At 34.3% G+C, this 14,779-nt stretch overlaps 1 protein-coding gene across 2 annotated transcripts in view; it reads left to right on the top strand.

The window, feature by feature from the left end:
* Nucleotides 1-3,492: 3,492 nt before the first annotated feature.
* Nucleotides 3,493-14,779, top strand: part of LOC112320065 (sulfotransferase 1 family member D1) — a 30,295-nt gene continuing 19,008 nt past the window's right edge. Inside the window, exons 1-2 of one of the 2 annotated variants that reach the window (XM_024577446.3) lie at nt 3,493-3,650; nt 12,719-12,876. In XM_024577446.3, coding sequence (XP_024433214.1) covers nt 12,729-12,876 — 148 coding nt within the window. In that variant the 5' untranslated portion in view covers nt 3,493-3,650; nt 12,719-12,728. Of the gene's footprint in view, nt 3,651-8,319; nt 8,455-12,718; nt 12,877-14,779 lie in introns of those variants that run through there. The other variant, XM_045185493.1, reaches the window with a different exon arrangement.

The following is a 14,779-nucleotide window of genomic DNA, read 5'->3' as shown; positions in this document are numbered from 1 at the left end:
CATTCAGTCACCATATGTCTTTTGATTGGAGCATTTAATCCTTTTGCATTTAAAGTAATTGCTGATATATATGTATTTATTGTCATTTTATTATTTACATTTTTAATCTGTTTTTGTTCTTCTTCTTAAAGAAGACCCTTTAACAATTCTTGTAATATTGGTTTGGTGCTGATGAACTTTTTTAGCTTTTTTTTTTTTCACTTTGTACCTCACAATGTGGAGTCCACAATTTATGTCACTTCATTTTCCAGAACTTTTCATCTTTGCTCTTTCCTAGAGCCTTTGACCCACCTCCATTATTTAAATTACAGTCTCCCATCTATGTATTTTATTTATTTGTTTATTTATTTATTATTTTAATATATTTTATTCATTATGCTATTACAGTTGTCCCATTTCCCCCCTTTATTCCCTTCCGCCCTGCACACCCCTTCCCACCCACATTCCCCCCTTTTGTTCATGTCCATGGGTCATACATATAAGTTCTTTGGTTTCTACATTTCTTACACCATTCTTACCCTCCCCCTGTCTATTTTCTACCTACAATTTATGATACTTATTCTCTGTACCTTTTCCCCCCTCTCCCCCTCCCACTCCCCTACTGATAACCCTCCATGTGATCTCCATTTCTGTGGTTCTGTTCCTGTTCTAGTTGTTTGCTTAGTTTATTTTGTTCTTGTTTTTAGGTTCGGTTGTTAATAGCTAAGAGTTTGTTGTCATTTTACTGTTCATATTTTTTTACCTTCTTTTTCTTAGCTAAGTCACTTTAACATTTCATATAATAAGGGCTGGGTGATGATGAATTCCTTTAACTAGACCTTATCTGAGAAGCGCTTTATCTGCCCTTCCATTCTGAATGAAAGCTTTCCTGGATAGAGTAATCTTGGATATAGGTCCTTGCCTTGCATGACTTGGAATACTTCTTTCCAGCCCCTCTTGCTTGAAAGGTTTCTTTTGAGAAATCAGATGATAGTGTAATGGGAACTCCTTTGTAGGTAGCTGTCTCCTTTTCTCTTGCTGCTTTTAAGATTCTCTCCTTATCTTTAATCTTAGGTTATGTAATTATGATATGTCTTGGTGTGTTTCCCCTTGGATCCAACTTCTTTGGGACTCTCTGAGCTTCCTGGACTTTCTGAAAGTCTATTTCCTTTGCCAGATTGGGGACTTTCTCGTTCATTATTTTTCAAATAAGTTTTCTATTTCTTGCTCTTCTTCTCCTTCTGTCACCCCTATGATTCAGATGTTGGAATGTTTAAAGATGTCCTGGAGTTTCCTAAGCCTCTCCTCATTTTTCTGAATTCTTGTTTCTTCATTCTGCTCTGGTTGAGTGTTTCTTTCTTCCTTCTGGTCCATACCATTGATTTGAGTACCAATTTCCTTCCCGTCACTGTTGGTTCCCTGTACATTTTCCTTTATTTCACTTTTCATAGCCTTCATTTTTTCCTCTATTTTGTGACCACACTCAACCATTTCCATGAGCTTCCTGATTACCATTGTTTTGAACTGTGCATCTGATAGGTTAGCTATCTCTTCATTGCTTAGTTGTATTTTTTCTGGAGCTTTGATCTGTTCTTTCATTTGGGCCATATATATATATTTTTTTCTCGGCATGCCTGTTATGTAGAAAGGGGTGGAGACTTAGGTGTTCACCAGGGCAGGGCAACCCATGTTGCTGAGTTGTGACACTGTATGTTGCTGAGGGGTCTGAGAGGGAACAAAGCCACTTGCTCTGCTGTCTACTGGTTTTTAGTCATTTCCTCGGCTACCCACAATGAAATTGGGCCCTTCTAGTGCTGATTCCCAGGTGCAAGGGTTTGTGTACATTCTAGGAGGCTGTGGGTCTCTCCAACGAACTCTCCTGTGAGGCTGAGAGTTTCTCTCACTGCTGCAACCCCCACAGGTGTTATCAGTCAGAGGTTTTGAGGCTTTATTTCCACACACTGAGACCCTGGGTTGCACCATCTGTCTCACTCCCCAGTTGTTCCTCTGCTCTGCCAGCTGCCACCTTGCCCGCCCTGGTCCTCCAGCTGCTGCCTTCCTGCGAGTGCTCTCTGCCCCGGCTGCCCACCTCCACCCCTCCTACCGGTCTGGATGAATGTGTCTTCTTTAACTCCTTGGTTGTAGGACTTCCATACAGTTCAATTTTCTGTCAGTTCTGGTTGTTTTTTGTATTTAAATTTGTTGTCCTCCTTTTGGTTGTGTGAGGAGGCACAGTGTGTCTACCTATGCCTCCATCTTGACTGCTCCCCATCTATGTTTTTTAAACATCAACTTTCCTCTAATCTGTAGCTTTTCTCTTGCCAGTATCTTATTTTATCTTTCCACTTCCTGCCAGATTTCTATATTTTAGTCTTTCCTTCATCCTCCCAATTGGTTCTTAATCTCTTCTTTTTTTCCAGTAAACATCTTGAATTTATTATTCTCTTTGTGTTCAATTATGTATAATTTTAAAAATCTGCTATTCTTTGGGGGGCTGGTGACCTTCTCCAGTAATTGGTGAAGTCCTTTTAAACAGTCAGCATGCTTCAAATGTGCAGTGGATGCCAGGTCTCCTCCCTGGGACAGAATCAGATGCTGTTTTCTTGTCTATAAAACTCTTTATCTATCCTCCAATTCTAAATAATAGCTTTGCTGAGTAGAGTAATCTTGGTCATAGGTCTTTGTTTTTCAAGGCTTTGAATATTTCTTGTCAGTCCCTTATGGCCTGCTAAATTTCTGATGAGAAATCAACTGACAGTCTTATGTGAACTCTTTTGTATGTAACTAACTGCTTTTCTCTTGATTCTTTTAATATTCTCTCTTTGGCCTAACCTTTGTATTTTCATTATGATGTGTCTCAGTGTAGGCCTCTTTGGGTTCATCTTGTTTGGGGCTTTCTATGCTTCCTAGTCTTGCATGCCTATTTCCTTCACCATGTTAAGGAAGTTTTCCATCATTGTTTTTTCAAATAGGTTTTCAATTCCTTGCTCTCTTCTCCTGAGACCTCCATGATGCAAATGTTAGTACATTGGACATTGTCACAGAGGCTCCATATACTCTCCTCATTTTGGGATTCTTCTTCTTTTGCCGTTCTGAACAATTGCCCAGGAATTTTCCTAGCTTCCTAATATCCCGCCTCAGACTGTGCTCCAACTTTCTGGCTGCATTTTTGCCCTTCACTCCTATGCATACCCTTGCCTGTCTAAATTTCCCACACAGGTTTGGAGATACAGAAAAAACACCTTTAGTGAGGGTTTCTAATAAGATCACTGGAACCACGAAACTGCTATCTGTGTTTTGCTTGGCTTTTATACTTGAAATCAGAAGCCAAAGGAGAAGTCAGTGTAAAAAGCCTTCATTTACTCTACATAGTTACTTGATGTTAGTTAATTCTAGTTGCTTCTCATGGGCTTTTTGTTTCATTCTATTTCCTCCCATAAGCTACAGCAAAAAGCCTTCCCTTACACTTTTAGTGTTCAAAACAACAACAGACTTTGTACACACAGCTTAATCATTAATTTGATACTAGTCTGTAGACTTCACCTTTCGTTTTCTTAATGTGTATAACCAGTTACCCTGGTTGACTGAAACAACATGCAGGGAGAAACTTCCACTAACCAATTACTGTAGAAATGAAATCTGGACCTCCAGCTCCTCAAGACAACTACCTAGTAAGTGATTTATCTGCTGTCTTGAAAGTGTTGATATTTTGTATAAAACTAAATTTAATAATCAAAAATTAAAGACTGAGAATTGGAAATTCTACTATGAATGTTTTGCCTTGAAAAGGGAATTATTTGGGAATTATTGGGTCCTGATTTCCTATCATAAATGGACAGGATTATATTTCATATCTAAAATTGTGCTGAGGTAGTCTGCTCTACTAATTTTAAGTTTATAAAACTAAATATACTTTTAAAATTTATTAGTCTTTTACCTTGTCAGCATTTCTATTTAGTTTAAAAGAAAATTCTTGTAAAAACCACTGCTAGAATGAGTTCTTAAAAATTCTATGTGTGGGAACATAAAGATCATATCTTGCCCAAAATAATTTTCACAAGCCTGCTTTTGAGTATGTCTCAAGATTCTCAAAAAAAAAAAATATATATATATAGTACCGATGGTAGAAAAATACGTTCTCCATCAATCAGTGCTTTATCTCCTATTTCAAAAATATTTTAACTGTATGGAATATTTTTCATTTCAATATGTATTCAATCTTTTTAATCATTAACTCAGAGTGGTTTAATGATTAAACCACTATAGTGATATATTCTTCAGATTTTTAAAAATTAATTACTGCCTCAAGGGTTTTAAAACAAGATTTGTTACTTTATTTTTTTATACGCATTCTCCTATTGTCACTTTTGTGAATAACCATTTTCCTGTGGACTTGTTTATATCTGTTTATCTTTTCCCTTGGGTTCTTTGTCAAAGCTAAATTCTAAGAACGACACATCAGTACAGAAAGCCCTGATAAATGAAGAATCATGTAAACACTTGATGTTTTAATGACAAATAAAACAGACAATATGTTTTAATTAAAAATATTTATTTTCAGATATATTTTATTAATTATGCTATTACAGTTGTCCCATTTATTTTCTCCCCTTTATCCCTCTCCACCATGTATCCCCCTTGCCACCAGCATTTCCCCCCTTAGTTTGTGTCCATGGATGGTACATGTAAGTTCTTTCTTTCTCAATATATATTATTTTATTTTATTTATTTTTTAATGATGCCAGAATGTCACAGAAATATTTTATTTCAGAGCTTGTCATATGGTATGAAATAGCATTTCAGCATCTGAAGTTGACATTAAATGGTATCAATATAACACATATACTTTGAGCATTAACAAATAATAAATTTTGGAGAAAACGTCACATAGAAAAGTTGTGTGTGTGTGTGTGTGTGTGTGTGTCCCATACCATTTATTTGGTTTTTTAAAAATTTCTTAAGCGTATTTTATTGATTATGCTATTACAGTTGTCCCATTTTTTTTCTCCTCTTAATAGTCCTCCACCCAGTACCCCCATTCCCTCTAGCATTCCCACCCTTAGTTCATGTCTATAGGTTGTACATATAAGTTCTTCAGCTTCTCCATTTTCTATACTACTCTTAACTTCCCCTGTTTATTTTGTACCTACCAATTATACTTTTTATTTCCTGTACCTTTTCCCCCATTCTCCCCCTTTCCCATCCATGCTGATATCCCTCCATGTGATCTCCATTTTTGTGATTCTGTTCCTGTTCTAGTTGTTTGCTTAGTTTGTTTCTGTTTTTGGTTTTTAGGTTCAGTTGTTGATAGTTGTGAGTTTGCTGTCATTTTATTGTTCATTGTTTTGATCATCTTCTTTTTCTTCAATAACTCCCTTTAATATTTCATATAATAATGGCTTGGTGATGATGAACTCCTTTAACTTGACCTTATCTGGGAATCAATTTATCTGCCCTCCCATTCTAAATGATAGCTTTGCTGGATAGAGCAATCTTGGATGTAGGTCCTTGCTCTTCATGACTTCTAATACTTCCTTCCAGCCCCTTCTTTCCTGCAAGATTTCTTTTGAGAAATCAGCTGACAGTCTTATGGGAACCCCTTTGTAGGTAACGTCTCCTTTTCTCTTGCTGCTTTTAAGATTCTCTCCTTATCTTTCATCTTGGCTAATGTAATTATGATATGCCTTGGTGTGTGCTTCCTTGGGTCCAACTTCTTCAGGACTCTTTGAGTGTCCTGGACTTGTATGTCTATTTCCTTCACCAGATTGGAAAAGTTTTATTAATTGTATTAATAAAATTAGTTCTTCATTAATTTTATTAATTTTCACTTATCAATTTTTCCTTCAAAAATTTAATTCTCACAACTATCCAATATAATGGGACATAAAATAATTGTACAAATGAGGACATTATGGTAAAGAAAGTTTACATAAATTATTTGAAATGTTACTTCAAAGGTCTTTTAAAACTTAGCCCAATCTGTAGTTGATGTTCCATAAATGTTTATTTCTCCACTCTCACTTACTTCTGATTTAATAAAGCAGGAAACTTTCAGTCTACCTGTCTTGAAACCAACTCTGCAGGATATTATCTATTTCTCAATCTCCTACTCAAATCTGCAGGTAAAATCATACAATACTATGGTGATAGGAAAACAAATCATTAAAGAAAGCAGCAAAGATGAAATAAAGTTCACAAACCCACATATACAAACACACACATACAATTATGTTTTTAATGTTGTACATGTTTATTATCTTATTTCAAACATATATTTAATTTAGGCTGACAAACAAGCAAGACCCATTATAAGCAGTGTTATTTATGCTTTTAGGAACTGAGATGATGATCTCATCAATGTCTTCCATTGCTATGATACTGGGAAGCTGTTTTCTGGATATCATTAGGCCCTTGGGACCCCAAATTAACTCTTTACCAACAAATGCTTATGTTAAAAGACCCTAACAATAAAATACTGCTTAATAGCAAATGGCATCCAGTATTTCCTATGTACAATTAATTGTCTGAGGATATTAAAGAATGGAGTATATTTAATGTTAGAATTTCTGTATAAGTTGGAGGAGACAGGTAAATGCAATTATCTCCACTTAAAGGCTAAAGTTCCCAAACATTTATAGGATTAATGACTTGCTAGAGACTGATTATAAGGCAGAGAGATTAAATATAAAACCTTAGACCCATAATCTCTTTTTTGTGTGGCAGCGAGTGATGAATAGTGAATAGTTCTCTAGGTGAAAGAAAATACATTTTTCTTTGATTTGAGGCAGTGTTGAAAATAAAAAAGAGCATGAACTTCCAGATTAGGATGGTATAAATGGAGATAAGATGATACTTTTAGTAATACATGAACTATATCGAGCATTTTTTACATGCCAGATAGCATGTTGCATCTTTATACACATGAAATTATTTCATTTATGAAATTATAAAAAATGACAAGGATACAGTGACAATGATTTTATAAATTGGATACTACCCAATAAAATGAACATTTCTGTGATCAAAAATAAAAAAGTTCACTTTCCCCAAAGCTAAGAGTTGGTAAGTTCTAGATTTTTCTAACTGTGGCCTTTCTAGCTACAAAGCTAAGTGCTTTCCCATTAGGTGTGTTACACCCTAGTATTTGAAACTTGATTTTACTATTTATAAGTTTTTTGTAGTTGGGCAAGTTGCACAAGCTCTGAAAATTCCTAGTGATCATATGAATTTCAAAACTATTGTTACAAGTAGAAGTAGAAATATATGATATGGAAATTATAATGCCTATAAGTGCTCAATAAATATTAATCTTCCTCATAGCCTATGCCTTAATATTATTCCATGTTTTTTTACCTAACTAAATTTGATTGTGGAACGGAAAGTAAGATTGTTTATAAAATAGTGTGTGCTGGAAAAGAACATGGCTTCTTTTCCAGGTGTGCAGTGAACAACAAAATGCAACCGTCAAAAGCCAAGAAATCGCCTCAGTTATTTCCGAGGTAAACTGCCACAGGTCATGTGTAAAGTACAGAACAGCATTTTAACACTTTTCAGTTCAGTTCAGTAAATTAGAAACTTTTATTAAAGTAGACATTCAGTGTTTATACAAGTGAAACTGTATTTTTATGGGATTTTTCAGTGGTAAAGTACTATTTTGTTCAACTGCTCATTCTTTTCTTGTTTCTGTTGTGACTTAAAGAATATAATCTGCTAATCAAAGAATATTAATCTCACTTAAAGTTGTATAATTTTAGAGGTGAAACAAACTGGAGTGGTCACTTTGTACATTTGCCATATTTTTTATACAGGTAACATGACTCAGAAATACGAGGTATGTGTGAGGGTCACACTGCCGGTTTGTGGAAGAGCTGGGCTCTGATGCCTGTCTTGAGGTTCCCAATGCTGTGTTTAGAAAACCCCCACAAATACAGCATTCCTATCCTTATAATAGTTTAGCTTTTACATATTTAAAAAGAAGCTAATAAAACCTGTTCTTTTTAGGTCAAGAATCTGTTAAATATAAAAATATCACTTTCTAGAAGAATAATGCATTTTCAGTTTACTATTCAATTTTTCTTAATGACTAAGGCACCTCATATCTTTAGGTACAATATTTCACAAACTATGAAACCTGATTTTTTCTACTTCTACCTGTAACTCACCAATGGGCATAAGAGTCAACACTCTCAGTCAGGTAAACATGGACTAACAATGACTTTCACAGCATGACAGACATTAAATTGTTTCCACGGTCTTAAGTTATCCTCTAGAGGAAGTTGTATTTCAAGGGACATCTTCAGAGAAGTAAACAAAAGGTGCCTAAGGGACATGATCATCTACAACATTTCATGAGCTTTTACCAACTCAGTATCTCTCGCATAGCGTTGTATGCCACTCAAGGATATCATCCTTTTAATGATTTTTTGGCTCTGATTCTTAACTTGAGGACCATTTAAAGTTCTCAGGAGTTTAAAGGTAAGTTAAATTTGACTTCATTGCTTTGGTGTTTTAGGAGTCGTAATACTAATTTAAACTATTGACTCATGCAAAATTTGAATACACTAATGTGATTAGTTCCTCCTCAAAGGATGACCTAAAATAACCAGATATTAACAAAACACAGATATTCAAAAAGATACAAAAAATACATAAATTAAATTAAAATAGTTTGTTATACAGCTTTCACAAATAAAACAAGGTTAAAAATATACAATTTGTCCCTTTAGAAATGGTTCTAATAAAATTGTATACACTTAAAATATATAAATAATAAATAAAAATGTTATTGAAATAAATCATTAGTGTGAATCAGTTTTCTAAAACTCATTTCATATACACTATAGTAGATTAAATCTCCATATATTCATAAAGCACCTTAATGTGTACAATATTGAACAAAAAGGAATACTGTTTATCTTTTCTACCTAGAATATTCTTTTTAAAAAAAATTAAATAACAGTTTATTGATTAACTTTTAGGGCTCTCTAAAGCTTTCCCACAAATTTCCACTGGGCAAAAATGTCAGGCATCTCAGTAAAGGATACAATTAACATCTTATTTCATTTTGTGAAGAAGTGTCTAAAGAAAACATCAAAAATTTTAAAAAGACAGTTCTTGAATTTCATACTAATTGTGGGTATTCACATTATATACCACAATGAATTCTTTAAAACAATTTTTTTTTTCAAAATTTAAGCCAAAGGGGTTAGGTTTGAGGGTGGGAGGCAGGGATGAGTGGGGCAGGGGCTGAGATGGGGTGAAAATGGAGACAACTGCACTTGAGCAACAATATAAATAAATAAATAAATAAATAAATAAATAAATAAATTAGTCAGAAAAAAAGAATCTTGCCTAGAATATTCTTTTGTATCTCCAACTAAATTTCATGGTGAAAAATCAAATCACACTACCTGTACGAGAGACTTGACAAGCACCTTAACATAATATGGCTATTCTCTTATGTTGCCTTGTATTGGAATTTGCCTTTTCAATGTTTATATTTAGAAGGTAGTACAGAAAAGTAATTAATATTGCTGACTCTGTTGTCAGACTATTTGGGCTCAAGCCCAGTCCTGCCACTTACTGACATTGTGACCTGGGCAAGTTTATTGACTTTCTCTTTGTTAATTTCCTCCTTGATAAAATGGGGATAAAGAGATTTAAATTAGAAGACTTTTGTGAAAGTTAAATAACAATACATGTACTGAAAACAGGGTTGTGGGGGTGTATGTGTGTGAGAGAGTGTGTGTGTGTGTGTTGAACAATGATTTAGAATATAGACTCCTTGTCGAGTGGGTTTATGACCTGTTGACTGATACTTTCCAGTATATCCCAAAATGTTAGGTTGTTAGCCAAAGTTCTAAAGTTATAGTTACAAAGTTACAAAGTTCAATCCCTGGTTATTCCTCCTAGAGCATTAGGGAAAATTCATTTCATTTCAGTATACATTTATTAACCTCAAGAAAGTAAAGGACTCCTGGGACTAGGAGCCTAAGTTCTAATCAAAGAAACAGACATTGTGAGCTGATAATAACAGCACACTAAAAATGTATAAAATAATATCAGTATATTCAAGAGAGGAAAATGGAAAAGAGAGACTTTTTCATGGAAAAGAGTTTGTAATGGAAATGAGAGATTTGTTTTTAGGTCATGAGGAAGGCTTTTAAGAGGATGTGTAATTTGTACAAGATTTTGAGAAACAAACAGGAGTTTTCCAGATAAATAAGAGAAGTAACTGTATCAGCTCAAAGACAGAAACATGCACTTACAACATCTAGAAGTGAGGGGGTGGATGCTTTTTTTTAAAATTTCCTCTCACTAGAGGCTAAAGTCTAAGTGCAGTGAAGGTAATCAGAGGGAGGATCAGCTCTTGAAACTTTACCATTTCAGTTAGGTGGTTGTGCTCAGGTTTTGAAGCCATTTTACTGAGAGTTGGCAGGGAGAAGGGAGGAAATGAGCTTGGAGATAAGGGGATACATTTTAAGACTATTGCCATAGTACAGGGTTTATGATGATAAGGACATACGTTAAGACATACCTGTATTTTTATGGGGAATAATAATAATATTAATAATAGCTACCCTTTACTGAATATATACCATGTTTTATTAACATGTACATTATATCTATCATATTATTTCTCTACCACAATAGCTGCATAAAGTTAGTAAATCTTCACTTCCATTTTTAAGATTAGAAAATTGAATTCAGAATTTTGATTTGCCCAGAGTCACATTGGTAGTGAATAACAGACCTAGCATATTCATTATAAATCTGGAGACCTTAGAGTCTTAACTGCTAAGCTAGTTCATGAAAAGAAGCTGCTTTTCACACAGATACTTGAAAGAAAAGAAAAATCATATTTGTGAGCCTAGTGGATCTGGAAAAGTCAAGGAGAAGACAGAATCTGAGATGACTCCTAGATTTCGGACTTGAGTGGTGAGGTGAATGTGTTCTCACTAAATTATAAGGTAACATCGTGACTCTAAGACAAGAACTGGTCATTGAAGAGCAAGGTTCATGAGTTAAAGTTGTGATTATTAAATGTGAGATGTCTAAGGAACATCAGGGGAAAATGTACAATAGCATTTGGATATGTAGGTCTCAGAACAAACAGATGATAAATGTACCTTCTGGAGGATCAGCTCACAGGCAGTGGTTAAAATCATGGAAATGTGTGTACAGTAAAAGAGCCAACTAGGAACTATGGGACTACAAGGAAAACAACAATTCTGTCCTGAATATTCCTTTGAAAAATTGACAATTAAAGAGATGAAAGATCAACCAGAATGTGATAACCTTCTGAAAGTGTCAGAAGGATATATGGTCAAAAATATCAAATACTATACTTAAGTATAGTTTGAAATCATGGAGCAAGATGCCTGTCTGGCGTTTTTCTTCTTTCTTGAGATTGCTTTGGTTTGCTTTGGGTCGTTTTCGGTTTCATAAAAATTTTAGGATTGTTCTATGTCTATAAAAGATGTCATAGGAATTTTGGTAAGCATTGCATTGAATCTGTAAATTACCTTGGGTGGTACAAACATTTTAATAATGTTAATTCTTCCAGTCCATGAGCACAGAATATCTTTCCATGTATTTGTGTTTTTTTCCAATTCTTTCTTTTAGTTTCTTATAGTTTTCATTATATAGGTCTTTTACCTGTTTGGTTAAATTTGTTCCTAGGTATTTTATTTTTTGATGCAATTACAAATGGGGTTATTTTATTAATTTCTCTTTGTGATAGTTTTTTATTACTGTATAGATATACAACAGATTTTTATGTATGATTTTGTATCCTGCAACTTCAAAACCTTTTAAAATAAAAAGGTACTTGGATGGGGTAGGATAAGGGTGGAACATAAAGAAATTAAAAAAGAAGATAAAACATTGGCACTTTGGAAAAAGGTACAAGTTAAGTTATATCCATTGACTTCAGAGACTTCTGATTTTAATTACTGCAGAGAGATTCAGCAGCTGCTAAAGGGCCTCAGGAAGGCTTTTAAATCATTTTCCTAGAGCTTTAGAGAAAGAAAAATAGCCATTCAGCTCATGCTAAATTGGGAAACAACATGTTTTGGAGTAGGATTTAAGTTACATTTCAGGCTTTTCCACTTTTTACACATGACATCTAAAGAATATAAAATGACATATGATATCACGAATACTGAAAAGTTCATCACAGCAATGTAGTTCAGTGCTACACCTACCTCAGGTTCTTTTCTTCTTGACCCCCTTCTGTTCTTATAGTCTCTTATAGATAACTTAGAATAATTTACTTTTACTAGCCCAGGCAGTGATTTAAGAGAGGGAAGTACCAAGTTAGGCTACTCCTGGTTTTATAGTTAAGACAGCTCAGTGCAATTATGGGGCTTATTCGGATTCCCACTGCAATGAATTGGCAGTGTGGTGGTGAGGAAAGACACTTCAAAGTCCTGTAACTTTATTACATATCCCAGAAATCTTTGCCTAAGGAAAAGCTGTATACCATTAAGTACACATAAAAAGTACTGATGATATTACTATATAAATAGCACATATGAAATAAATGGTGCAAGACCTCAATGGTTTTTACAAGACATTTTTTCCTTCTGCTGATTCATAATGCACAGTAGTACTGTGATCTGATGCTGCTGGATCTAGAGGGATGGAATATTATTTCATTTAATAAAACTTATTTTTTATTTAATCAATGCTATTAAAACAAAGACTTTTTAACTTGTGCCTTTTTATATCAATCTAGTCTTTCAAAAATGGACAACAAGCCAAATATCTACAGAAGGGAGTTAGTGGATGTTCAGGGTGTCCCTCTCTTCTGGAGCATTGCTGAGGAGTGGTCCCAGGTGGAGTCATTTGAATCCCGACCAGATGACCTTTTGATCTCCACCTACCCCAAGTCTGGTAAGAACTTTTTAAATTTATTTGTATGGTTGGCCTTTGAACAACATGGGTTTGAACTGCAAGGTCCACTTATGTATGGATTTTCTTTAAAAAATATACAATTGACCATCCATCTCCTTGGGTTGTACATCAGCCGATTCAACCAACCACAAATGGAAAACAGTATTTTCGATCCTCAGATGGGAATCTGTGGATGTGGAGAGCTGACTATGTGCATTGTCCTACATCATTTTACATAAGAAACCTCAGCATCTGGGGATTTTGGTATCTGCAGTGGTCATGAATCAAACTTCCTGTGAATACTGAGGAGGGATGTCTGTAGTTAAGTTTTGGGGGAGTCAAAAGTTAGGGTCGGCACCCCTAATCCCCTCTCTGTTCAAGGGTCAACTGTACTTGTTGATCAGTTATTGATCCATAAGTGTAAGCCCGCTGCTCTGCAGATCACTTGTCAAGCAACACTGTAGCTGTTGCTGGGATAATTTTGTCCCAAATTAGACAAACTTACTTCTTATTCTAAAAGGCCCACAATTAAATGGAGACTCTATATGAAGGAAAATCAATGCTGTTGTTTTGTTTCCCTTTTTGAATTAAAATAAAAATTATTAAAATTGCATATAAAAATGATAGTGGTATATTGGTATATGAATATATGGATATATATGTGTCTATACACTTTAATATTTAAATATTTTGTTCATTTTAACATTTGAAAATTATTTTATAAAATATGAGTATTTTATTACTTTAAATATATTTTATAAATATGTTTAGAAGTACTTTGTTATAAAGAACTGCTGTCTTTAGTATACGGTCTCAGAAAAGAGAATTTAAGATAACTCAGTAAGAATAATTTTTATTTCTTCAGATCTTTTTATGACAGAGTCTTCCAGTTTACCCAGGGATAGATGTACAGAGAAATATCAGAGAGATGAGGCTCTCTTCAACCTGTTAACCAACTCTTTTACTTGAACCCATGATCAGTCAGCTGTTCTAATTATTAAACTCTCACGTCAACTTTCATTTATATTCTTGTCTTGTTTCTTAATGGAAATGAGAAAAAGGTACTTTTAATTAGTATATTAATAACTGATCTTCTTTTCAGCTTAGAAATATTAAAATTACTTCAGAGAAATATACAACAAGTCCTGGGAAGAAAGCCTCGAATTCCTGGGATTCTAATGTGCCAACATTAGAAACATTGTGAGAGCAATGGGGGCCTACCAGAACGTACACAAACGAGCCATACAGATTTTTGCAGAAATGAAAACCAAGCTTTTTTGGGTAAAAGCTTGTTTTCTTCTTTCTTTTCTTACTACTTACTTTGATCTTTGAGTAGTTCCCTAAACGCAAATTATTTGGACAAAAACTACTTTGCATTTTCTTGTTGAGATACAAGGTTAGAGAAGGGAGGGCAATCACTGAGAATGTACACACTCATCTGTTTTATCTATTTTTTGATGTATTTACAGATAGGAAACTATTAAGATAATCTTTGGCAGGTATAGCACACAAATAGCTCATCTACAAAGGTGCTGTTTGAAGTTGAATTTTGTTTCTGATGTACTAAATGTTAGATGGCTAAATGGCTACAAATAAATAAATCATATACTCTCTTTGGTCGTATTTTTCTTTTATTGTGTTCCAAGTTAAGATCCAAGTTAAGTAACTCTTTATATGAGCTAAACCATGACTTTTTTTAAAGTCACAGAAAATAAACACTCAATTCAAAACATATCTATATTGGCATTTCTTTCAATCAGATACATTGGCCAAAATTTGAACCACCTACTGATAGAAAATGTGTTGAATTTAGGTCTCTTTTGTTCTGTGAATCATTGCTTAAACCTAAGCCAGATCAGGCAACAAAATATTTAGGTGTAGTACTGATATGCCTCAACTTTCA

The sequence above is a fragment of the Desmodus rotundus genome, chromosome 4, assembly GCF_022682495.2.
Source record: "Desmodus rotundus isolate HL8 chromosome 4, HLdesRot8A.1, whole genome shotgun sequence".
In the NCBI taxonomy this organism is placed as follows: Eukaryota; Metazoa; Chordata; class Mammalia; order Chiroptera; family Phyllostomidae; genus Desmodus; species Desmodus rotundus.
This window is presented reverse-complemented; position numbering and strand designations above follow the sequence as displayed.